Genomic DNA, 26,859 nt, shown 5'->3' on the forward strand with positions numbered 1-26,859 from the left:
CAGCCCCACCATACAATTTCTTTACTTTTGATGTCGCCTCTTCATTGTCCTGACACACACACACACACACACACAGACAAACACATACATCCTTTAAGTATTCATGGCCCATCTGTTTCTTAAAACTGTGGAAACAGAGGCACACCCACCAAAAGATAAGACTGAAAGGTTTGAGAGGGGAGTGAGCAGATTTCTAAAAATAATTTCTGATGCTTGCCTAGGGAATACACCAAGAAATAGCATCCTGTAAGAAACTGAAATCATGATCGAGCATGTGCTTCAGAGGATTCTGTGTCTTTCTTGAACTCTTGTGTGATGAGGATGTTGGATCCTCGAAGATGAAGGCCATTAACCGCCTGCCTGGAAGTTCAGAATAGGCTGGGCTAGTTAGGGGTCATGGGTGATACTGAGGCAACTGGCCTTTGTATTTCCCACGGTCTGGGGTATTGTGCATTCAGATGGGAGTGTGGTAGATGGGCAAAGACCTCTGGCTAACTCGCATACCTCCCTCAAGTAGCCTCAGCTCAGCCTAAGTAGGAGGAATCAGTTGTTTCTCTGGGCCTTTAAATCACATTCCTCCATGAAAAGATGAACTTTCCAGTCCTCTCATTATTGTAAATCACCTACCCTCTGATGGCTTTAAACAAACGCATGCTTATCTGGTCACAAACATTTTATCCTTTCTTCCTCTTATCACTTTTCATAATTGCATTTAAAACATTTGCTCAAGTAATATGTTCATTGTAGGAAAAAACACAGATGAGCAAAAAAGAAGAAAATACAAATCGTCCCTACAATCATCCTACCTAGAGATTAACTATTGTTAACATCTTCAACTTAGTTTCTATCTGTACAGATGTTTTATACAATATTTCACATAGAGTGTTATCATATTGCATGGACGTTTTGTGGTCCACTTCTTTCACCTAGAATATATTGGGAGCATCTTTCCATGTCAATAAGTCTCCCTCTTTACTACAGTCTGTCTTTATGTGTCACGTGTATTTGGCTCTCTTTAAAAAATTCTGGTGGAATGACGAGGACTCATGGGTTGTAGTCATGATGTTCCTTGAGTTAAACTCTTTCTAAAGATCTAACGTTCCAAAGACCAGGCCAGGAGTGATGAGAAGGCAGTCAGCAGTCTTGAATTCAAGGGCTCCATGTTTGTAGCAATTTTCACCCAGAGGGAGCAGTCTGCCTCGGGTTTCCTACTACAGTAGGAAAGTGAGTTCTTCTCAGCCCTAAGAGTGGCAGACAACGCTTTAGGGTACCACTGAGTGGACACATGCAGTCCTAGGACCCAGCAAAAGTGACTTGGAAAGAGGAGGAGGAAAAGAAGGGAGAAGAAGAGGGAAGACCAATTGAAATGAAAAACAAAACAAGTAATAAGGGGGATGAAAGAAGCCAAGATTCTGGCTTTGACTGGAACAAGGTGGTACCTGCCTGAGCCACCTCAGGTTGCCCTCCTCTGAGGGAATATGAGCTTTTCCAGTGAGGTCACGCCAAGGCCCTGCACTCCTAGTTAAATGCTTGCTTGCTCCTCACTGTCAAGCCTTTCAAATACTCACATCTGGGCTGCATTACCAAGAGGCCCATATGTTTGTGGAATACAATTTATGGCAACCAGATAACAACCCCCAGCCTGGGGAAGTCCCCCAGAAACCTGGTGGAGTTTGGACTCCTATGGAAATAGAGAACTGGTTAAATAAATTATGGTACCTAAATAAATTATGGTGCATCTATACACACAGAGGTCACACACATATTTAGCACACCTCTTTGAGATTTTATAACTGGAAAAAAGAAGACAAAGGTTTAATCTTGAAGTCATAAAGGGAACACTACATGCTTTTGCTTTACATATTTTCTTTTCTCTGTGCAGAAGCAGCACATGTTTCTGAGCTGCTCCCTCTATCCTGGGGAATATAAACCAGATATTATTAACTCTTCAAATCTGTAGTACCTCAGGGTTTAGCTCAGGAGTAAATGAGACAATACTTGTCAAATAGCGTAGGGCCTGCTGCAGAGTTTATGCTACGTTTCAGTAGAGAGAAAACTTCTTGAGAGCAAGATCTCAAGGAATTTTTCTTTCTCATAAACGCTACAATAAAAAAATTCCTTACATTTGCATGTTTTGCAAAATCATTTTGTATCCCCTGCTCTCTCTTCAATTCTCATAACCAACTTGTACCATCTCTGGTGAATGTGGAGTGAGACTCAGTCTGGTCCACCCCACTCACCTCTGGCCTGGACCATTGCAACAGTTTCCTAACTGGTCTTGCTGTGCCCTCCTGCCCCGTTCCAGTCTGTCCTCAACCCAGCAGCCAGAGTGAGTCTGTTTAAAATGGAAATTGGTTATGCTCTCAAGCTCAAAACCTGTAGGCCCCAATGCCCTACAGGCCAACCCCATGCCAACTCCTACTCATTTCCCTTTTGTAGGTTCTCTCCAGATACATGACTTCCTTCCAGGGGCTGGTACACACCAGGCATGCTCTTGCCAACCTGTCTGTGCACCTGCTGTTCCCCTGGCCTGGAAGAAACTTCCCCAGAAATGGGCCTGGGTCCTGGGTCCTTGTCTCATCTCCTGTATGCCTTTGCTCAATGCCAACTTCTTTGGGAGGCCTTCCCTGACCACTGTATTTAGAATTGCAGCCCCGGCTTTGCTAATATTCCCTTTTCCTCCTCCCTAATGGAACTTCCTTCATAACCCCTCACATAAGATGCTTTGCAGGTTTACTTTACTTAGTGTCAGTCTCTTTCCATTAGGCTGTATGCTTTATGGCTGCAGGATTTTTGTCATTTTCTTCTACCACTGCTAGATTTCCAGCACCTAGTATAGGGCCAGGCACGTAGCAGGAAATCAGCAACTATTTATCAGACGAATGGACAAACTGTTATTATATAATGAATGCATTTGTTTATGTATATGCATACCATGATGGTAGAGATTTTTGCCTTCTTCACTATTGGGTCCTCAGACCTAGAATGGGGCAGAGCACAACGTAGCAAAACTCTAACACATAATGAATGAATGAAGGAAGAAATGTTTCTTCACAGCTTGGTGTAGCTCCTTCCAGGAATTTTCTCAGTATTTATAGATCTATATATGTTTATAAAACATACCAACTTCAAAAAACCTCAGTATGATCACTTGAACTTCCCATGGCATAAATAGTAATCTTTGTTTTACAGAAGGACACTCATTTCCTATCTTTTTCAGATATAATGTATCTTTTCTCCTAAGATGCATGAGCGATGAGATACATGACAACATCCCTGGTAACAGTGACTTATTAAAGTAATGATTTATAAGAGGAGGGGTGGAGAGAGGGCTGGACAATGCACCCCTCCCTCCTCCATGGCACTATATCAGAATCTGGGCCAGGAATGTGGAGTTGGAGGGGAGTAACGTGTAGTTTGAAAAATTTCCCAAGACGATTCAGATATGCCCCGCCTCTCCTTCTGGAGAAGCTCTGAATTGCAATGTACTTTTTCATCTAATCTCTTTTGTTAAAGTGATTCATTGCTTACTATAAAAGTGCCACCATAACCTACCGAACCTATCTTCATTGTTGACATTAGGACTTCTAATTGTTTGCGTTGAAAATAACAGCGGTACACATGCTTTATGCTATCATTGAAGGGACTTCTTTTTCATTGTGCATTAACTATTTGGTGACCACACACCTCAGTGTCCATGAATGAGAGGCTTCTGTGCTCCATGTTCCAGTGCATGCAGCAGTACTGTGCTGACCCAAGAGGTGAGGACCCCAATCTCAAAAGAGGTCCCCTGCACTTCCAGAGGCTCCTAAAATGAGCGAACATCAAGACAGAACCAAATGCTATCTTTGGCTGTCTATTCTTCAGTCAATCAGGCAACCTGGAGATTTGTTGATGGTGTCTACTGGGATAGAAGTATTACCAATAGTTCTGTTTTCTCCAAATAGGAGGCTAGAGACCCTCTGAGGAGCAACTCACTTCACTGGAGCACAAAACAACCCCATTTGCAAGACCTCCACAGAACCAGCTACATTCCACAGTGACCTCGGTCAGTTCACGAAATTCTTTGGCGTATGCTTTTCCTTTATCATTTCCTTAATTAAATTGGAGTAAAAACAACTACTTAATTGGAATAATAACAAAGACTATTATGATCTCTCTATACTGTTGGGAGGAAGAACTAAGTGAATAATTAAAAACTTGATAAGGGTTTTAAACATGCAAGTAGTTAAGGGAAAGTAATGCGAAGTGATTATGGGACACTCTTGAGATAACACTCCAAGTAAGTGCTGAAACTCATGAACAAGCAGCAGGTCACTCTGGAATTTCAGGAACCTGCTTGGAGGAGATAGAGTGCCTTATGAATGACTGTACAGAAAGGGAGATAGGGTTTACTCCTTTGGTATTCTCTGACCCCAAACAGACCAGATATTAGCTGTCAAAGAATCTATACAAATCTGGTTACTACCTAGATGGTACTTGTTAGGTTTTCTGAAGACATAATGCTTTTCATTGAGTAGATGACACTACAGAAACACTATACCATGTGCACAAAAGATGAAAGGGCAAGGATGTTAGGTGCAACCTATTTTGTTTTTTTTTTTTTTTTTTGGTGACGATCTTGGCTCACTGCAACCTCCGCCTCCTGGGTTCAACCTATTCTCCTGCCTCAGCCTCTGGAGTAGCTGGGATTACAGGTGCCCACCACCAAGCCTGGCCAATTTTTTGTATTTTTAGTAGAGATGGGGTTTCCCCATGTTAGCCAGGCTGGTCTCGTACTCCTGACCTCAAGTGATCTGCCCACCTCGGCCTCCCAAAGTACTGGGATTACAGGTGTGAGGCACCACGCCTGGCCAGCTGTAACCTAAATTTTAATAACAACTAGAAATAGCCTTAATGCTTAAATAAATAGATTTTTATATACCCAAGGAAAGATCTCCAAGTTGCAAAGAAAAAAGAAATTAATTCATCAAACGACTTACCCTATTTTTCTAAGAAGGGGGGAAACTTGGGGGTAGAGGGGAAGGTTGGAGGTGGTGAAGAGTAATTTTTACTTTTCATTTCATTCATATAATTTGAAATGTTTATAGTGATAATATAATTCTCTCTGAAAAAGTATATTTTATTTATGTTGGGCCATTTTCCCTACACAAGATTAAAACTTCGCTATCCTCTGACTCCTGCTTAAGTACTAATATGCTGTTTAACCTCTTGCCTACTAGTTCTGTTTTTTTTTTTTCCATTGCCATGGACACAAGCATTCATGTCACTCTCTTTCCTGGAAACTCAGTGTTTTTTTTCTTTAGGATTTCTGTGTACTTTTCCGTACCAGTTATGCTCCTGGACAAATCACTACTACGCTGCCTCCTTCCTGGGTTTTAAAAATATAATTACTTCTGGCAATTAAATTACTTCTTGTTGTTGTTACTCCAATTTAACTAAAGAAATTATATTCTAAACAAGATTTCAGACCCAAAAGCAAGAAAGAAATTGGAGGTGGCTAACACTTCATTTGTTGAGTATGGTGCAGCAACTCTCCACAATCCCCATTGATTCACACAAAAAAAGGACTTTCCGTTTTGTTCTGAGACAGGCTGAAGTGCAGTGGCATGATCAAGGCTCACTGCAGCCTTGACCTGGCCTCAAGCGATCCTCCCACCTCAGCCTCCTGAGTAGCTAGGACCACAGGTAACCACCTCCACACCCAGCTAATTTTTAAAAAGTTTGGAGAGATGGGATCTCATTATGTTGCCCATGCTGGTCTCAAATTCCTGGACTCAAGTGATTCTCCCACCTCAGCCTCCTAAAGTGTTGGGATTACAGGCATGAGCCACTGTGCCTGGCCAAAAAAGATCTCTTTAAAAATGTATTCTGTCATATTCTCATACTTTTGAATTTCATGGAACAGACTCAATTAAAATTAAAAGTATTTGTAAAATGTGACAGAATGTTGCCAGGTAATCAGTAAAAAAGCCCCCCCCCCACCAAAAAAAAGATGAAACCTACACCTTCATGGCATAAAACAAAGTACGTTTTCATCTTCCAAAAATGAACATTATCAGGCATGGTGGCTCAGGCCTGTAATCTCAGCACTTTGGGAGGCTGAAGCAGGTGAATGCTCCAGCCCAGTAGTTTAAGGCCAGCCTGGACAACACGGCAAAACCTCATCTCTACAAAAAAATACAAAAAATTAGCTGGGTGTGGTGGTTCGTGGCTATAGTTCTAGCTACTTGAGAGGCTGATTGTTTGAGCCCAGGAGGCCGAGGTTGTAGTGAGTCAAGATTGTACCACTGCACTCCAGCTTGGAGAGTGAGATCCTGTCTCAAACAAACAAACAAAAATTAACATATTCTCAGAATACAGGACAATTCTTCAGGTTCATCTAGCTTTATGAGAAGAAACTAGATTTATAAGAAACCTACCACCTTACCTCATTTTATCATTTTTAACTTCATACCAACAGAACAAAATTTATCATAAAATTTTTCATCAAACTTAGGAAAGTAGGGAGAGGGGGTCAGCACATAAGAAGGGCTTTCAGCTCAATCAGTAATGATTTCACCTCAAGCTAGGTAGAGAAACATAGGTATTACTTCTTATTTTTGTTTTGTTTTGTTTTGTTTATGAGATGGAGTCTCACTGTTGCCCGCCCTGGAGTGCAGTGGTGCGATCTTGGCTCACTGCAACCTCTGCCTCCGGGTTCAAGCGATCCTTATACTTCAGCCTCATGAGTAGCTGGGATTACAGGAGCATACCACCTCAGCTAATTTTGTTTTGTATTTTTAGCAGAGATGAGGTTTCGCCATGTTGGCCAGGCTGGTCTCAAATTCCTAACCTCAAGTGATCCACCTGCCTCAGCCTCCCAAGGTGCTGGAATTACAGTCATGAGCCACTGTGCCCGGCCGGTATTACATCTTATAACATTTTTTTTAAATTTTAGATTGTGAACTAAAAAAAAAATAGTTCTATCATGAGATGGATTTGAGAAATTACTGATCTAGTTGAATGCATCCATTTCAGGATACAGTTAAGTGACTTGCCCAAGCAGACCTCAGAGAACAAGTCAAGGACTCTGCATTATTTTCAGCAGTCTCTGTGCATGTGAATGGAATTCAGGTCCCTGTACTGTTAACTATTTCCATAAGCATTTGTTTGTATTTTATGCTCTATTCAAATTAAGGCATCAAATTGTATAAAATTCAATTATTTCCAAGTCTGTAGAAAACATTATTGCTACATAAAATGTAATAGCAAATGTTTGTCATATTTCAAATAATAAGAATCTTAAAAATATGTTGAGTGAGAAACAGGCTTATGTATTAAAATATATTACCCATGTTTTTCAGCTTTAAATTGCTCTAAGAGGCTTGGAGGAATAAAGGAAGGTGACTCTATCCTTCATCTTCAAAGAAAACAGCTCTACAGTATCTATGGTAACTTGGTCCTCAGACCAAGACAGTAGAGAATCTCTTTCAAATGATAATGTTTTGATAGGTCTCTTCTCTTTTTATTCGCTATCTCTAATCACCAGAAATGTAAAAAACAGAAAAGAAAACACACACAAAAACCAAAAATAACAGCAAAAAAAGAGGGATGCTAACTGGGTCTGTGGATACATACCTCACAGCAAAGTGCAAAATGGTTGGGCCTGGTTTCTTGGGCAAATCATGGTCAAGAACTCGGTGATCTAACTGTAGCCAGTTCTGCTGACCTCTGTGAGAGCAAAGCAAAGAAAAAGGATTCAACAGAAAGTCAGAAAAGTTCAGCAACATACAGTGTTGGCAAAGCTGCGGGGAAATCGTTGCTCTCATACACTGATGGTAGGAGCACAACCTGTTACAACTCGTAATGAGACCAACTCAGCAATTTCTTTCAAAACTGTGAAAGCACTTGCTTCTGAACCAGCATTTCCATTTCCAGGAGTATATCAAGGCAAACTTGCACATGTGAGAAATAATTTGTATATGAAATCACTCACTATGGCATCATTTGAAATAGCAAAAGAGGTGGAAATAACTTCAATGTCCAAGAGGATATTGTTTAAAAAAATTATTTAAAACTATAGAGTGGCCAGGCGCCAGTGGCTGATGCCTGTAATCCCAGCACTTTGGGAGGCTGAGGCGGGCAGATCACCTGAGGTCAGGAGTTTGAGACCAGCCTGGCTAACGTGGTAAAACCCTGTCTCTACTAAAATAAAAAAAATTAGCCAGGCATGGTGGCATATGCCTGTAATCCCAGCTACTCGGGAGGCTGAGGCAGGAGAATCACTTTAACCTGGGAGGCGGAGGTTGCAGTGAGCCGAGATTGCGTCATTGCACTCTAGCCTGGGCAACAAGAGTGAAACTCTGTCTAAAAAACAAACAAACCAACCCCCAACCCCCCCAAAAATAAACAAACAAACAAACAAACAAAAACTATAGTGTGAAATACAATGCAGCCATAAAATAGGCTGAAGAACATGGGTGTGGTGGCACACACATGTAGTCCCAGTTATTCAGGAAGCTGATGCAGGATGATTGCCTTGAGCCCAGGAGTTCGAGGCTGCAGTGTGCCATGATCACAGCTGTGAACAGCCACTGTACTCCAGCCTGGGCAACATAACCAGGGCCGGGCGCGGTGGCTCAAGCCTGTAATCCCAGCACTTTGGGAGGCCGAGACGGGCGGATCACGAGGTCAGGAGATCGAGACCATCCTGGCTAACACGGTGAAACCCCATCTCTACTAAAAAATACAAAAAAAAAAAAAAAAACTAGCCGGGCGAGGTGGCAGGCGCCTGTAGTCCCAGCTACTCGGGAGGCTGAGGCAGGAGAATGGTGTAAACCCAGGAGGCGGAGCTTGCCGTGAGCTGAGATCCGGCCACTGCACTCCAGCCTGGGCGACAGAGCGAGACTCCGTCTCAAAAAAAAAAAAAAAAAAAAAAAAACCCAGAAAGCCTCTTGATAAACTTATTTTGAACAATTTCCAAGGTACAATATTAAATGAAAAAGCAAGATGCATAGCAGCAAGTATACAGCCATTTTTTAAATTAAACAAAGAACAAACATACATATGTACATGTATATATTACAAAAATCTGAGAGGAAAAACAAAAAACTGGTAACATTAGTTGACTTTTGAGGTAAAAAAACTAGGCCATATGTTAATATTACATTTTTATGAAATATGAAATATTTTAGATAATCAAGGAGAAAACTTCTGGTTCAATGAAATACAACACACAGGTTGGGTGTAGTGGCTCACGTCTAGCACTTGTAATCCTAGCACTTGGGAGGCCAAGGCAGGCAGATTGCTTGAGCCCAGGAATTTGAGAGCAGCCTGGGCAGCATGGTAAAACCCGATTTCTACAAAGAATACAGAAAAAATTAGCCTAGTGTGGTGGTGCATGCCTCCTGTCCCAGCTTCTACGGAGGTTGAAGTGGGAGGATCACTTGGGCCCAGGGAAGTCAAGGCTGCAGTGAGCTGTGATCATGCCACTGCATTCCAGCCTAGGCAGCAGAATGAGACCCTGTCTCAAAAGCAAAAAAACAAAAAAACAAAAAACCAGACACATAACAATAACACAGCTTTTAAAAAAAGTACAGGGCTGATGCCAGGCACGGTGGCTCATGCCTGTAATCCCAGCACTTTGGGAGGCCGAGGTGGGCAGATCACTTGAGGTCAGGAGTTCAAGACCAGCCTGGCCAACATGGTGAAACCCCATCTCTACTAAACATTCCAAAATTAGCTGGGAGTGGTGGCAGATGTCTGTAATCCCAGCTACTTGGGAGGCAGAGGCAGGAGAATCACTTGAAGCCAGAAGGCAGAGGTTGCAGTGAGCCGAGATCATGCCCCTACACTCCAGCTTGTGTGACAGAGCAAGACTCCATCTCAAAAAGAAAAAAAAAAAGTACAGGGTCGAATACTCTCTGAGTACCACTTCTGTATATATATTATGGGCTTACTAAGATTTAAGCATGTACTTGCTTATTTTACTTACTCAAGAGCCTCACCAAGTTCATAAACAGTTCTCTCTAGATTTTGACCCTTGAGGTATCAAAAGGACACTGGGGCTCAGAACTGTTTATGTGTCTTTTCCGAGGTTGTCCAACTAGTTCATCCATTTTAGGCTGTAAATTCCCAGAGGGCATAGACCCTCTTTTACTTGCTTACATAAAATTCAATCTAAGAACATGCTGATGGTGGTAGGATAGCGTGTCAAAATGTAATAATATCTAGAATGGGCCAGAAGACATTTTCAAAAACCTTTTAGTCCTTGAGTAAAAAATTAAAAAACAAAATCAGAAAATTGTAGGCTGTATTCATTATAAGTAGACAGGAAAAGTGAGCATAAATAATAATATTAGTAGTAGTAATAATAACAATAGCTAGTCTCTATTGAGCAATGACCCTGTGCCAACCAAGCTGGAACTCTTTATACATTAAAGCTATATTTTACAATAAGCCAGTGAGGAAAGTGCTAGAGCTGGGATTTGAATTCAGGACTTCCTTTCTTCCTCCCTACTCCCTGCCACCCCACCCAGTGGACTTGTATATAAAAGTACCCAGGACTTTCAGTACTGGAGAAAATGAGACCAGAGGTTTGAATCAGCTTTTATTTTATTTTATTTTATTTATTTATTTATTTATTTATTTATTTATTTATTTATTTATTTTTGAGACGGATTCTCGCTTGTCGCCCAGGCTGGAGTGCAGTGGCGCGATCTTGGCTCACTGCAAGCTCCGCTTCCCGGGTTCACGCCATTCTCCCGCCTCAGCCTCCCGAGTAGCTGGGACTACAGGCGCCCGCCACCACGCCCAGCTAATTTCTTTTTTTTTTTTTTTTGTATTTTTAGTACAGACGGGGTTTCACCGTGTTAGCCAGGATGGTCTCAATCTCCTGACCTCGTGATCCGCCCACCTCGGCCTCCCAAAGTGCTGGGATTACAGGCTTGAGGCACCGCGCCCGGCTGAATCAGCTTTTATAATGACTTCTGACTCAGTCTCTGATACTTAGCAGGTTAAAGGCTGGAAAGAGTGTGTCTTTGTTTCCATAGTTACAAGACAAGGCTTTTGATACCTGTTCCCAGCTTTCCTTGCAGGAATATTATAAAGATAAATAAGCTGATTAAGTAACACAAGGGGAGGTCCTTAGAACTACTGTATTTGTGTGTAAAACAAAATAAGATAGGAGGCTGACATTAAGAGAGTCTTACACTATATTTCATGAAGTTTAGGATGCCACTGATTTAAAGACACATCCCAGTTTCACAGATGGTCAAATGTGTGTCTTAAAATACATAACATATTTTATAGTATCAGATCTCAAAAGTTTTCTTAGGAAAGATGTATGATTTTAAAAGCATAACAAGCTAGACATGGTGGCTCACACCTGTAATGTCAGCATTTCAGGAGGTTAAGGCAGGAAGATCACTGGAGCCCAGGAGTTCAAGGCTGCAGTGAGCTATGATCATGCCACTGCACTCCAGCCTGGGAAACAGAGTGAGACCCTGTCTCTAAAAAGAAATTGAAAGCATAATGTGTATTTGTATGAACTTGCATGGAATGGTGTCTATGAAAGAATGAAGCAAGCTGTACAATAACATATACAGCATAAACCAATTATGTTAACCACAGATGCATGCTCAAAACACTATTAAATATTGATGAACATTTTTAGATATATTTCTGGAGAGTCACACAGCAACTTGCTAGTACTGGTTACCTCTGTGGAAGAAACTACAGTTGCAGTGGGAAGGTAATCAAAAGGGACTGGACTCAACCATGACATTAAAGAAGATATTCATGCATATATAATATGAAATCGTTTTTTAAAAGGATAAATTACAAATTAGTTTTTTAAAAAAATCTACCCACAATCTCATCAAGAGGAAAAAGTCTAGAAGAATTTTTTTTAAAATGCCCATAATTCTACTACTGAAATGTAATCAAGGTTACTTATTGCTTATAACTTGCTTTTGTCAGGTTTTCCCATCAGTAAATATAATAGACCTAACCAATATCTTAAAAAGACAGCCATATCCACCCCTATCAGGTCATATCACCCCTATCAGGAGTGCAGACCAACCACAAAGCAAGTTTTATTTTTGGTTAGAATTATATCAACAGAAGGCCCATTGTCACAATCCCATTGGAAGGGACAGTGATCAAAAGTCACAGTTGTGTTGTAAAGTCTATTTGTTATTTCTTGGTTAACAAAGCTTATTTAGCAAAGCCTTTCAAAACATGAGAAGGCAAAACAAAAAATGAAATGGGTGAAGAGATGGAACCGTTATGGTGACCTGAAGGGCTGGTGCCTCAGGAGGGCTGTGACTGCCCTCTAGGGGTGAAAGACTCACTTTGCACACAGAGCTGCGCAAGGCCCTAACAAGCGTAATCTCAGAAACTCTATCCCTCTCCCCATAACGTGACCTCGAATCTGTTGTTGTTGGTCATCATCACTGCTTTTATTATGTAATTGCTGTCTATTTTTCCGTTTCTCCTCTTGGTCTGTGGATGAGTTGTAGACAGTAGCTACTTTCATTGACAAAATGTTCCTTTCAGCTTTGCCTTCCTCTATTTAAAGTTCACCAAAGGCAAAAGACGCATGTGGCATCTAGGCTGGAAAATGCAACTCAGACGGCATCCTGGGAGGGCCCTCACTCAGTGGTTTTACGGGGGCGAAGGGAGGCAGGAGGGAAGTGCTGAAAGAAAATACTTTCCAAAAATATTTACCAGACAAAGAAAAAGAACTAGGCTTGTGACCAAGACATTCCAAGGAGACACCCTTAGACATCAGCAATTTTCCAGGCCCGCTCCCCAGAAAGGTAGAAATGGCCAATTTCCACCCCCTCAACAGCCCTGCTCATACTTCTTCTGAAAATAAACACGACTAGAGCCAGGAGACACCTCCCCAAACTGGTCATAATTCAGAAAGAGACTCTGCCTTCGCTTGCAGGGGAGTGCACAGAGGACATTTTGGAGCCAGGGTTCTTGGAAAGAACATAACTATAGTTATCTCCTTTGGCTCAGCCCAAGGCTGTGTGAGCCATTCTTCTCCCAGCGTAGTTTTGAGAAAGAAAGACGAGAAGGGTGGCCCAAATAATTGAAGGAAGTCATCCCTACTATTCCTTTTCTTTTTTCTTTTTGAACAGAGTCTCGCTTTGTCACCCAGGCTGGAGTGGCACAATCTCAGTTCACTGCAACCTCCACCTCCCGGGTTCAAGTGATCCTCGTGCCTCAGGTGCCTGAGTAGCTGGGATTACAGGCGCCTGCCACCACGCCCAGCTAATTTTTGTATTTTTAGTACAGACGGGGTTTTGCTGTGTTGCCCAGGCTGGTCTCAAACTCCTGACCTCAGGTGATCCACCCACTTCAGCCTCCAAAGTGTTGAGATTACAGGTGTGAGCCACCACACCTGGCCTATTATTTCTTTTCTTTCTGAAGAGAAGGTCTTACAGGCTGAACCCCTTACTTATGTATTGTCTGGTTTATATTCAACTGAGCTTGGAGCTTTTCCCAAAGCCTCCCATGTGGCCAGGACCCTCTTTTCCAGTCTGCCACAAACCTTGCAGCCTGAGGGACCTCTGACACTGCAAGTCAAAAGCCACATTCCTCCTTCCTATAACATCCTTCCATGGCCTGGGTGTGCCTCCTCTATCTGTGTGACTAACAAGGCTCACCTATGATCTTGTCCCCATGATCAGGCCAACGTCTTCAACCTTGGGCAAATGTACCTTGTTCGTTGCCATGTTCATGCATTTGCCCACAAAATAACTCTTGCCTAGAATGTCACCTCTCATCTCCCCTCCCATCTATTTAAAGTCTACCTGACCTGCAAGATCCAATTTTAGTTAGTCGTCTGTGTGACGCCTACTCCAGTCCTCCTTCAGTTTCCTTCTCAACACTCCATTATTGCAATACATTGGGACGATAGCTCCCTTTTATTGTGGGCCTGTGAGATATACTCTGCATACCTCACCTGATTTAATAGTATTGAATACTAGTACCCTATTATAGGTGCCTTATGTAGTACATACTATATAAGTCACTATTATTATGTCCAGCATACAGATGAGAAAACTTGAGTGTCAGAGATGTTAAGTAACTGATCTAAGGTCACACAGCTAGCTATCAAGATTCTCTGATACCTGCTCCTGCCTCCCTCTCAACCCTCATCCTGTACCACTTTGCCTCTTAATCTCTGTACTCTCATCACACTGGCTTTGTTTTTGTTTGGGACAGGATCTCACTCTGTCGCTTGGGCTGGAGTGCAGTGGTGAGATCATGGCTCACTGCAACCTCCACTTTCTGGGCTCATGCAATCCTCCCACCTAAGCCTCCCAGGGAGCTGGGACTACAGGTGTGTACCACCATGCCCCCTTACTTTTTTTTTTTTTTTTTTGTATTTTTAGTAGAGATGGGGTTTCACCATATTGCCCAGGCTGGTCTGGAATTCCTAGGCTCAGATTGGTCTGACTGCCTCAGCCTCCCAAAGTGCTGGGATTAGAGATGTGAGCCACTGTGCCCAGCCTTGTTTTTTCTTTCTCAAAAAACAAATCACAAAAGTCATGCTCAGCCCCACCTCAGGAGTTTTGCACTGGTTTTTGTTTGTAATGCCTCCCCAAATTTTTGCACAACTGGCTCTTGCTTTTCATCACGTCACCTCCTAGATCCTGTCCTAGTCCACCCTGTCTAAAACTGACGCCAAGTTTTTTTTTTGTTTGTTTGTTTCTTTGAGATGGAGCCTGGGTAGGCTAGAGTACACTGGTGTGATCTCGACTCACTGCAACCTCTACCTCCTGGGTTCACTCCATTCTCCTGCCGAGTAGCTGGGACTACGGGCGCCCGCCACAATGCCCGGCTAATTTTTTGTGTTTTGGGTAGAGACGGGGTTTCACTGGGCTAGCCAGGATGGTCTCGATCTCCTGATCTCGTGATCCGCCCGCCTCGGCTTCCCAAAGTGCTGAGATTACAGGCGTGAGCCACAGCACCCGGCCAACCCCAAGTTTTCTTTTATGTTCTTTTATGTTCTTCAACGCACTTATACTTGCTGATATGCCTTTGATTTATCTGTTTGTTTACTTGTTATGCTAGACTATACCATTGCAATATGAGCTCCATAAAAGCAGGGGCCTTGTCTGTGTTACTCCTAGTTGAATCCTTGTGATCTAGAACAACACTTGGCATTGAGTGGGCATTCAAAAAATACTTTATTTTCTATTTTTAGAGATGGGGTCTTGCTCTATTTCCTAGGTGTGCAGTCGCATGATCATAAGCTCACTGTAGCCTTGAACTCCTAGGCTCACGCAGTCCTCCCACCTCAGCCTCAGCCCCCTGAGTGGCTAGGACTAGAGTTTCACATCACCACACCTGGCTGATTTTTAATTTTATTTTTTTTTGGGTAGAGATGGGGTCTCACTGTGTTGTCTAGGCTGGTCTTGAACTCCTGGCCTCACGCAATACTCCCTCCCTTGGTCTCCAAAGTGCTGGGATTACAGGTGTGAGCCACTCTTAATGTAAATATATATATATTTGAGACAACATCTCACTCTGTTGCCCAGGCTGGACGGCAGTAGTGCCATCGTCATAGCTCACTGCAGCCTCCACCTCCTGGGCTCAAGTTGTCCTCCCACCTCAGCCTCCCGAGTAGCTGGGACTACAGATGTGTGTCACCATGCCTGGCTGATACTTTTTGTTTTTATTTTTGTAGAGATGGGGTCTCCCTATGTTGCCTAGGTGGCTCTGAAACTCCTGGACTCAAGGGATCTGCCCATCTCGGCCCTCCAAAGTGCGGGGATTATAAGTGTGAACTATCACACTCAGCCAATATTTTTTCAATGAATAAATTACTCCAATATTCATGTTGTTAACCCCTATTCTATGTGACCTCTGCCTAAATTATAGTGCTTATAGCAGTTACAATTTATACCACATAACCTAGCCATTGTATATTTATGGCTTTATGTCTTATACTGTTTGCTGTGATTTCATCCACATTTGGAGTCAGCCTATATTCGTGGGTGTTCAATCACTGATTCGCAGGAGTTGGTGCTGGCTATGGACATCGGCATTTCCCATTTCATCCAGTAGAGAGGACAGGTCATACAGAACCTCTCAAATGGTAGCTGTTGAGTGATTCAGAGTGAGGTGAGAGATGTCTAGTGTACTCTCGTCTGCCTTGTCGATCCTCTTTGGGAAATATCCTCAGTCCAGAATCAAAGTTTTCAGGTTATTCTACTCCTCCTGATAATTCAGCTGCCTGGTTTTTGCCCAGCGCAAGTCCTGAGCCTGCTGGCATATCCTGGAGGTCCTAGACTCACAGCCCACGCAGGCTGAGAATGATCAGAAGCTACAAGATGTTAAAAGCAAATTAACTCTTTCTTGAGATGATTTTCCACCTGATTAAACTGAAGAACTGAAAAACATTTAAATTGGCAGCATTATGAAAAGAATGCTGGGTGGTTGGCCAACATATTTTATGTCTGGAACACATCTTCTTGCATTTTAATATTTAAGGAGCTCTTTGGAAATTATCTGCAGAAAGAGGAAGGATTCCTCTGATAATGTATCGGGCTGCATATACTGTGGCAAATTGGGCTGCCATAAAAAAGACAGATACACACACACACACAGACACACACACACACAGACACACACACACAGAGAAAAGAGCTAGTAAGTCCAAACACATTTGCTTAGAGTGTTAAATCCCCATGAATTTATTTTTATTTACCTGCCTTGTTTTGGGGAGCATATATATTGTTGACAAATATATACAACATTCAACAACTTAGCATAAAAGGCAAAAGGAAAAAAAGAAAAAGAAAAAGATAGTTGAGAAGGCAACATAAAATGGACCTAAGTGGTAGTTTAAAAGTTCATTCCATATTAAACCATATACATGTTTTTTGAGTGGGCCACAAATTTGCCTTTAAGCTCTCTTGCCACCAACACCAACACATCAACTCAGTTTCAAGATGTGAGTTAATATTTAGTATTTCTATCACTGATATATAAGATAATTAGCAAGCACAATCACATTCAAAGACATGAGAAGATACACTGTAATCAGGAATAACAAACTCATTACTACAAATTTCTAAAACACTTAGAACAATATTTTGAGTTCCTAAAATGGTCAGTATCCCTTTTCTTCTCCCTTTGCAATAGTCCTAGGAGAAAAATCGCATATTAAAAAACCTTTAGCTAAGCAGGACATGTTCTGAATCCTGGAGGACTTATTTCCTTTTTTGTTAATCATGGATGACAGCAAGTAGGTAGCCCAGGCAAAAGGTAAAGCAACTAAAACTATTAAAAGACTTACGTGTCATCTATGAATGTTATTCCAAAATACTCCTTTTCTTTCAGGTTGAAATGTGAAGCCACTAGGTCCAGCAACTCTCTTGCTAAAAGTTTGGGCTGTCAAAATAAAAATCTGGTTAGAAGCAATTTGGTTGCCTCTCTCTTACTGCTACCATCTTCCTCTGCCCTAAACAGTTTAAAGCAGCTTTTGTTTATTTGTTTGTTTGTTTATTAGCTGCCCTTGTTTGTGGATTAGGTTGATGTACTATAGACAATTCTTTAAGAATTGTGGGAAGGGGAAGAGATGGGAATAGGAATATCAATGAGACTATCGTTTTCATGTGTTTACAGTTCACTCAAGTACTTTACATTTCCCCTCTAAGGTGCACTTACTAAGATGTTTTGGAAAAAAATACTCTTTTATATGTAACATGGTGCTAATGCCCAAGACAAAGAATATTAAACACCTTGCTGCTTGGTTATCTGTGATATATAAAAGATTGCGGGAATCATTTTGCTTGTTGGTGGCCAGTTGAAGAAGCCCAAGACTCAAAGTTGTGGGGCTGCTGATGAAAATATTAATAATAATAATAGTTTCCATGTATTATGCTGAACTTATGTCCATTGTCATTTAATCCTTATAATGAGCTATGAGGTAGGCTTTTTATTTCCATTTTATAAATGAGTCAACCAAGGCCCAGAGTGGTTAAGCACCTTGCTTGATGTTACACTGTTAGTAAGGGCAGGGATCTGAACCTAGTCTGTCTCCTTCTAAAGCCTAAGCTTTTCCTTCCTAAGATAGAGAAACTGTACCCATTCCACACATCAACATCAACAGTAACGAGCACCTAGTTAGAAGAAGGATATAATCTATAAGCTTTTGGGAAGCTCTGGATCTGCTGAGAAGAAGCATGGGCTTGGAACCAGCCAGAATGCCTGGAGTGATAATTGATGCTGGATTTGGAGGGACTGGGGAAGAAAAGGGGAATGCTTGCAGGAGGGCACTCTGGATGGATTCTTTCTGAACTTTGAGTCAAACAGCTTAGGGTATATTATGATGGCTGTTGGGGATAAAAGTGGACACGATTTAAAGAAAAAAAAAGAAGAAAAGAAACAGGCAGACATCTAGACTAAAGGTCTACTTGGGCAAAGCTACTGTTGACTGTCTTATTTCACTCTAATTGAAGCCTACGCATAGTGGGCTAGGGACAGGCCTCAGAAGAGAAAAGAATTTAGGTTTGGTTAGAGGAGAAAATTCTAGGCTAGCTGTAGGTGTGGCCTGTCCGCAGGGACTTTCACAATTTTTAAAGACTCTTGGTCCAGAGTGTTGGGTAAATAGAAAGAGAAGCATCAACAATTGAAATATCATCAGTTGGCTGGGCGCAGTGGCTCACGCCTATAATCCCAGCATCTTGGGAAGCTGAGGAGGGTGGATCACTTGAGGTCAGGAGTTCGAGGCCAGCCTGACCAACATGGTGAAACCCTGTCTCTACTAAAAATACAAAAATTAGCCAGGCGAGGTGGCGGTGGCCTGCAGTCCCAGCTACTCAAGACGTTGAGGCAGGAGAATCACTTGAACCCGGCAGGCAGAGGTTGCAGTGAGCTGAGATTGTGCTACTGCATTCCAGCCTGGGCGACAGAGCAACACTCTGTCTGAAAAAAAAAAGTGATTATATATATAAAATCACTTATATAGTGCCATGTATTTTACAAAGAGATTTCACTCACATATATAATCTAGCTTGATTTTTAACCATAATTCTTCTGAGAAGCCTAGGCAGTTCACAGTTGATGAAACTGGGTATTTCACTTGCACAACGCCATGTAGCTGGACAGTGGCAGAATACAGATTCTCACCTCACAATAATCCTTTCAGGAAGTACTACAGTTCCCAATTTGCCGACAAGAGGTCAGAGAAGTAATGTCAATTTCCCAGAGTCACAGAGCTATTAAGTGTCAAGCTGAGATTGGAACCTAAGTGTCTCTGAATCCATGTCACCAGGCTATAATTACTCTAACGTATAGACCAAATTTTCTGACTTTGAAGATGCTTTTTTCCCCCTTGATCAATTCTGAGTCATTGGCTTTGAGGCAAAGATAACGGAGAAGACTGAATACAGACTAAGAGGCTCAGAGAGGGAACGAGGATGAGTTGTCCCTGTGTGGGCAAAGCCTACCTGGGCAAGACTTATCTGTGTAACACCCACTTGGGCAACACCTACCTGAACCAGCAGCTCCAGTCTCCTATCATCCAGGAGGTGCACCTGGCAGTGCCTGCCTTCTGTCATCTGCAGATACAAGATAGCAAGAGTGGTGTCAGGACCACGGCTGGCAAGCAAACCTTTGGACTCATTGTGTCATTTATTTTATACTGAGATGTTCTCAGCCTAAAAATGGCTTTAGTTGAGTTAATAAACAGGCTTGGCCAGAAACAGATTTATTATATGGGAGTAACTGCATTTAAAAGAAGAACAAATTAGCACAGGCTAGTCAATATATTGCAAAAATAATGTCCATACAGTCCACCAAGTTCAAACAATGCACACAAAATTATTCTATGTAAAGTAGGTCTCCATCCCAGAGGAAACAACTATATTTTTCCTGGAATTAATGTTTTATTAAAAAAAAGAAAAAAAAAAAAAAGAACTCCTCTCCATCCCAGAGGAAACTACTATATTTTTCCTGGAATTAATGTTTTATTAAAAAAAAAAAAAAAAGCCAGCTGGGCACAGTGGGTCACGCCTGTAATCCTAGCACTTCGGGAGGCAGAGGCAGGCAGATCGCTTGAGGCCAGGAGTTTGAGACCAGCCTGGGCAACACAGTGAAACCCTGTCTCTACTAAAACTACAAAAAAATAGCCAGGCATGTGGTGCACACCTGTAATCCCAGCTATTCAGTAGGCTAAGGCATGAGGATTTGCTTGAACCTGGGCAGTGGAGTTTGCAGTGAGCTGAGATCATGCCACTACACTACAGCTTGAGTGACAAAGTGAGACTCTGTCCCAAAAAAGAAAAAAAAAAAAAAGCCTTTATTCAGCTGGGCACAGTGGCTCATGTCTGTAATCCCACACTTTGGGGGGCCAATCAGGCCAATCAGGGTGGATCACTTGAGGCCAGGAGTTTGAGACCAGCCTGGCCAACATAGTGAAACCCCTTTCTACAAAAAATACAAAAATTAGCCTGGTGCAGTGGTATATGCCTCTAGTCCCAGCTACTCAGAAGGCTGAGTTGGAAGAATCACTTTGGCCTGGGAGGTTGAGGCTGCAGTAAGCTGAGATTGTACTACTGTACTCCAGCCTGGGTGACAGAGAGAGACCTTTTCCAAAAAAAGAAAAAAATGTATTTATTCATTGGTGTGTTTAACGTCTCTCTGGGCATGGTAGCATGCACCTACAGTCCCAGCTACTAAAGAGGCTGAGGTGAGAGGATCGGGTTGAGGCCAGGAGTTCAAGACTGTAGTGAGCCAGGATCACACCTTTGCATAGCCACTGCATGCAAGCCTGTGGGCAACATAGACCTCATCTCTTAAAATAAAAATGAAAAGTCTTCATTTTGGAAACTCTCCCCCTACTTTTAGTCCACCAACATTGTTTACTATCACCACCATAGTTAAGAACAGTTAAGATACATAGTTAAGAACAGTTTGATATATACATTTTTGATTATATTTAGTTTTTTATTATTCAGAATTGCAATACTAAAATAACTTTGTAAAATACTTAATGCACAGAATGCCAACATACTCCTTGATTAACTCATGTTCCAAACCATTTTATCTGCAGAAATCACCATCCTGTTAGTTTAAGAATCCTCACAGACCACTTTTACATGTATTTTCAGATATATATTTACATATTAAAATATTTCATATTATTTTACTTTAGTACATATTATGTTAATGTATTGTTTTGCAAATGAAGCACTCTTAATATTTCTGTGTGTGTAACCATCCAGAAATCTGACATATATGTGTGTAGATGTGTGTATCCGTGTATGTGTGTGTATACATATTTTTTTTTGTTGTTGTTTCTTTCTTTTTCAATTTGAGTAGGACTAGGCTTCACTTGCTGTTTTGCCTCTTGCTTTTTACATTCAATGTTTCTTGTTGATCTTTCCAATGTCAGCACATATAGATGGACCTCATTCTTTTCAAAGACTCTATAGTATCAATCATTGTGTGGATACATGATAATGACATAAGAGACACAGGCTGTTTCCAATCTTTTGCTATCACAAGCAATGTCACCATGAACTTTGCATATCTAGCTTTGTCCACGGATGTGGAATTGCTAGGTCACTTTTGAAAAGCAGGGGCAGCATTTTGTCTCTAAGCTGTTGTACACAATGATAAGATCTAGGAACTCAGATACATATAAACCTAATTGAAAAGAAAGTAGCCTCCATTACCAAGTACCAACAACCTATTCAGCATTGCATGAGTGTTTTATATACATTATATCTGAGCGGCACAGTTACCTTCTGGGATTAGTATTATTATCCCCATTTAACAGATAAATTGAGGCTCAGACTGGGATAAGTAACCTGTTTTCAATGTGAAAAATATGAATTATTGAATTTATGGTTTTGATCGAACTCTGCTCTAAGGGTCTGAAAACTAGCTCAGCTGGTTAGATCATGGTATTATGAAGATGTGGCCCACAGGAACTACTGAGGTAGTGCTAAGAGGTGAGTGAGTAAGCTTTACTTTGTCTCATGGCCTCAGCCTATGTCCTTAATTCTGCAAAGCCAAGGTCAAATATACACCTTGGGTGGCAAGGGGAAAGGCAGCAAGTCTTTATTAGTCTAGGCACTGAGCTGGGCTATTTACATGCATTATAAAGCTCTGCAAAAATTTATAACATATGAAATGGCAACATCCCCATTTTACAGACAGGAAATTGAGGTACAGAGTTTATGGTAATTTACTCAAAATTACCTAGGCAAGAAAACAGTCAAGTCAAGATTTGAATTAATGTCTAACTTAAAAAAACAAAAGCCATCTTTTTTTCTACTTTTCTATACCAGAGGAGGAAATAATTAAGAGAGAAATAAATAAATATGTCAGTGTTTCTATACCAGAGGAGGATATAATTAAGAGAGAAATAAATAAATATGTCAGTTTAAATCACTTTACTTCTTCTGTAAAACAACCTTCGAAAGCTAATCCTAGGTGTATGCCCTACAGAAAGATATAATAAAATAATGCTCAAAAGATCACACAGTATGAACTGATTAAGGAATATGTCATAATTGGGAAAATATTTAAAGCTACTCTGTTGTCCCATAATCCAAATAAGTTTATTTCCTGACTTTAAAAAATCAGGCTGGGCTCACACTTGTAATCTCGGCACTTTGGGAGGCCAAGGCCGGTGGATGATCTGAGTTCAGGAGTTTGAGACCAGTCTGGCCAACATAGTGAAACCCTGTCTCTACTAAAAGTACAAAAAATTAGCCAGGCATGGTGGCAGGTGCCTGTAATCCCAGCTACTTGGGAGGCTGAGCCGAGATCGCATAACTGCGCTCCAGCCTGGGCAACAAGAGCAAAACTCCGTCTCAAAAAAAAAAAAAAAAAAAATCATCTTTTTTGCCTTTCCATTTTGCTTTGGACCTCCCTCATATTAGTCAATATTCCTTTTAGCAACAGATAATTTTTATTCTAGACTATTCAACTGTAGATATCTTTTTGATGCACTTAACCATTTCATGACAAACTTGGGCGTTGGTAGCCAGGTTGTACTTGGTCCTGCCCCTTTGGCCTCAGTTGATTGGGCAAGGGATAGATACCTGACTCAAGCTGGGCTAATCAGAACCTCGGTCCAGGGAATCTGGAATTGGGTCTGAGAGGATAAAAACTTGAGTGTTTATGGGCAGCCATTGTTTGTGTGTGTATGGAGAAAAGGAAAGCCAACTGCAGAAAGAATGAAGGAGACAAGTAGCTAGAAGGAGGCAAGAGAGTTGGGCGCGGTGGCTAGCACCTGAAATCCCAGCACTTTGGGAGGTCAAGGCAGGAGGATCACTTGAGGTCAGAAGTTCGAAACCAGCCTGACCAACATGGTGAAAGCTTGTCTCTACTAAAAAATACAAAAATTAGCTGGGTGTGGTGGTGTGCATCTGTAATCCTAGATACTTGGGAGGCTGAGGCAGGAGAATTGCTTGAACCCAGGAGGTGGAGATTGCAGTGAGCTAAGATTGTGCCTCCCCTGCACTCTAGCCTGGGTGACAGAGCAAGACTCAATCTCAAAAAAAAAAAAAAAAAGGAGGCAAGAGAAATCATGTGACCTAAGAAGAAAAGCTTAAGAGACTTATTGTCAGGGTTCCTAATGTTTTTCAGTCACTTAGAGTCCTTTTCTTTCCCTCTCTTAAGCCAAGAGGGAGGATTCTGCTTTATTTATTTATTTTTGAGACAGAGTCTCACTCTGTCACCCAGGCTGGAATGCAGTGGCACAAACATGGCTCACTTCAGCCTCGACCTCCTAGGCTCAAGTGATCCTCCTGCCTCCACCTCCTGAGTAGCTGGGACTATGGGTACATACCATCATGCCTGGCTAATTTTTATATTTTCTTTGCAGAGACGGGGTCTCACTATCTTGCCTATGCTGATCTGGAACTCCTGGGCTCAAGCGGCCTGCCCGCCTTGGACTTCCGAAGTGTTGGGATTACAGATGTGAGCCATAGTGCCCAGCCGGATTCTGCTTCTTGCAACTAAAGGCATCTTCATAAGACTCCACAAGTTTCTGGGTCAAAACCAAAGCAAAAGGGTTCCAAAGCATAGACTCTCCAAATGATGTCATCAATATGAGAAGGTCATCTACTCATAATCACTGAGGCTCCCATTGGTGACAATACACCAACCAAGAGAGGCTGACATCTGGGGAGGGGCATGAACAAACACCTGAGGGTTTGGTGGAACACCACACGGGGCAGGCTGGAGAGGTGAGCACAGATGAACTAGAGAGAAAAACACCAGGGTTACATGTCCACACAGCACACATGGTGTTCAATATTCACCGAGCTCTTTCCTCTGTGGAAAGATGGCTCTGCTGATAGGTTCATCACAACAGTGCTTATGAATAAATATTAGTTGGTAATATTAGAAATCAGGTAATGCCACATAATTTAAAAATCCAGTTTGACAACTTCTTTTGACAAATGGTAAGACCTGGAAATTCTGGGCTTGATTTCCTCCATGGCAACATTTGGCCAAAGCAGGGCAGAGTAGTTCCTTATTCCGATGAGGTTTGTGGTCTCTGGTTCACCCAAATGTATGTATGACCAGCCAGGCTCCTGGGAGTGAGTTCTGTCATCTGACTGAGCAAACCTTGATTTAAGTGGTGCCAGCGAGGAGACACAACCAGCACAAACAGAAACCCTGCTGTGGACCAGGCAAAGCGCTTGACATTTAACACTCATGAATGTATAGAATTTCAGCCTCTACACAAACTTATCAAGGGGGCATCCTCATTTGAACCACCAGGAAATGAAGGCCTGAGAAGTGATGTAACTTGCACAGGAGTTCTAATGCAGTTACACTCTGGATCGAAAGCGTAGTTTATCTCTTACTAGCTGTGTTACCTTAGAGAAGTTACCTGACCTTTCTGAACCTCATAAGAAATGTCCTGACAGCATTTAATCTGAAACTCTGAGAATAAAATCAGCCACTTCTGAGGCCCACAATTACTGTAGTCCCCATTTGTTTGAAAACCAACAGCTACGCTTTTCTGTAATCTATATATTTTCCCATTTAAAAAAACACACATTTTTAACAGGGAGGAATATTACTGACCCATTTTAAAGAAGATAAATAACAGGTAAAGTTAACACGTCACTTAACAAGCATACGGCAGAAAAATTCTCCAAAGCTGCTATAGGGGAAATAAAGAAAGAGAAGGACCCACTGGTTTCTGAGTGTCTTCTGCGTGCCTGGCACCCAGCGAGGCGCTTTAATTACACCAGTAATACCACTCATAGGCACTTTCTATATTCCAGGTATTGCACTAAGCACTTTACATAATCAGTTCTCATGATGCTTACATGAGGTGGGTGCTCTTAGCACTCCAACGGATGTTAGAGAAATAATAAATAACAAGATTCATAAGTGGCAGAACCAGACCCAAATTCAAAGCCCAAAGCACTCAACCACTTAGCAATACAGATGGTACTACACACACTGTAAAGTGACAAATGGTGAGAAAACTTCCCATGCAGCCCATTTTCAATGGATCAGATGAGTGGGTACAAAAACAAAGAATCATGAAGCAGGCATGAAAACTCACTTGACTTCCAGAAAAAAATAATTTGAATAGAAGTAGTTAGAACTGCGGAATAGATAAATAGAAAGCATCTTAGAAGTTATCTATGAACCACTGCTTATTTGAAACATGTGGAAACTAAGGAATGGATGTGCCCAAAGCCATACAGCTAGTTAATGCCAGACCTGGGCTTAAAACTCAGGACTCTGACTCCCAGGCCAGAGTGTAAGTGACCTGAACAAGGTTACTCACATAATAAATACCATATTATTCAAATGAACTTTTTCCCCAACATGTCAATTAAAATTTCTTTTTAAATTATAACAACGAACAGAAAAAAATAAAATCCTAACTGGGAATTTTAAATTTATCTTAAAACCTGACCTGCGCCAGGTGTGTTGGCTCACGCTTATAATCTCGGCAACTTGGGAGGCTGAGGCGGGAGCACTGTTGCAGCCCAGGAGTTTGAGACCTGCCTGGGCAACATAGTGAGAACGCATCTCTACAAAAAATTTAAAAATTAACCGGGCATTGTGGTGTGTGCCTGTAGTCCCAGCTACTTGGGAAGCTGAGGCGGGAGGATCACTGGAGCCCAGCAGCAGTTCAAGACTAGCTTGGGAAATGCAGCAAGATCCTATCTCTAAAGACAAAAACCAAAAAAAACAAAAAACAAAAAAAGAAAACAGGAGTTATATTTGAAGAGAGCTGTACGTGGAGCACAATGATTATATTTACAAACACAGGATCATTTCTGAACCCCCAGAGACTATCAGAATAGTTTCAGAATTGACCCCTATCTAGTGGCAGCTAATAGGAGCAACGCTTCAGATGAAATAAAAAACATATTTTAAAAACGATCTCTTTGGAAAGCTTCTCTTCACATCCACTCTGACTGGATCCCCTTCCCACTACCTTCTCCTCTCATTGAACCCCAGGAATTCGAAGGCAATTATATGTGTTGGATAAAAACTCCCACCTCGGTCTCCAGCTGGCCTGTGTTTGCTCCCCAGCTGATAATACTCAGTCCTCAGAGTGCAAGTGCTGATTACTGGTGGAAAGACTTTGTCCATCTGGTCAGTGGTTAAATGAGGAAGATCAGAAGGGAAGTGAGAATTGGCTATAAGCCAGAACTCTGGTTTCAAGGAGGGACCTGATGCGACAGCCCATAATGGGTTTCAAGTCTATATGAGAACACTCCCCCAACCTGGCCCCCAATCCCACTGCCTGGTTTAGGAGATGAGAGAGGAGAGTGGGTTGGTAAGAAACCAAAAGGCAATTCAAGACAGGGCAGTATGGAACCATTCATAACAACCGGGATCAGCTTAAAAGGC

General features: G+C 41.8%; 1 protein-coding gene across 1 annotated transcript in view; it reads right to left on the reverse strand.

Annotated features, from left to right (window-relative positions):
• Window positions 1-26,859, reverse strand: part of FRMD4B (FERM domain containing 4B) — a 210,977-nt gene that overhangs the window by 124,944 nt on the left and 59,174 nt on the right. Inside the window, 3 exon segments of the mRNA XM_010357713.2 lie at window positions 7,621-7,713; window positions 17,303-17,397; window positions 19,503-19,568. Coding sequence (XP_010356015.2) covers window positions 7,621-7,713; window positions 17,303-17,397; window positions 19,503-19,568 — 254 coding nt within the window.

This window comes from Rhinopithecus roxellana, chromosome 1 (genome assembly GCF_007565055.1).
Source record: "Rhinopithecus roxellana isolate Shanxi Qingling chromosome 1, ASM756505v1, whole genome shotgun sequence".
Taxonomy (NCBI): Eukaryota; Metazoa; Chordata; class Mammalia; order Primates; family Cercopithecidae; genus Rhinopithecus; species Rhinopithecus roxellana.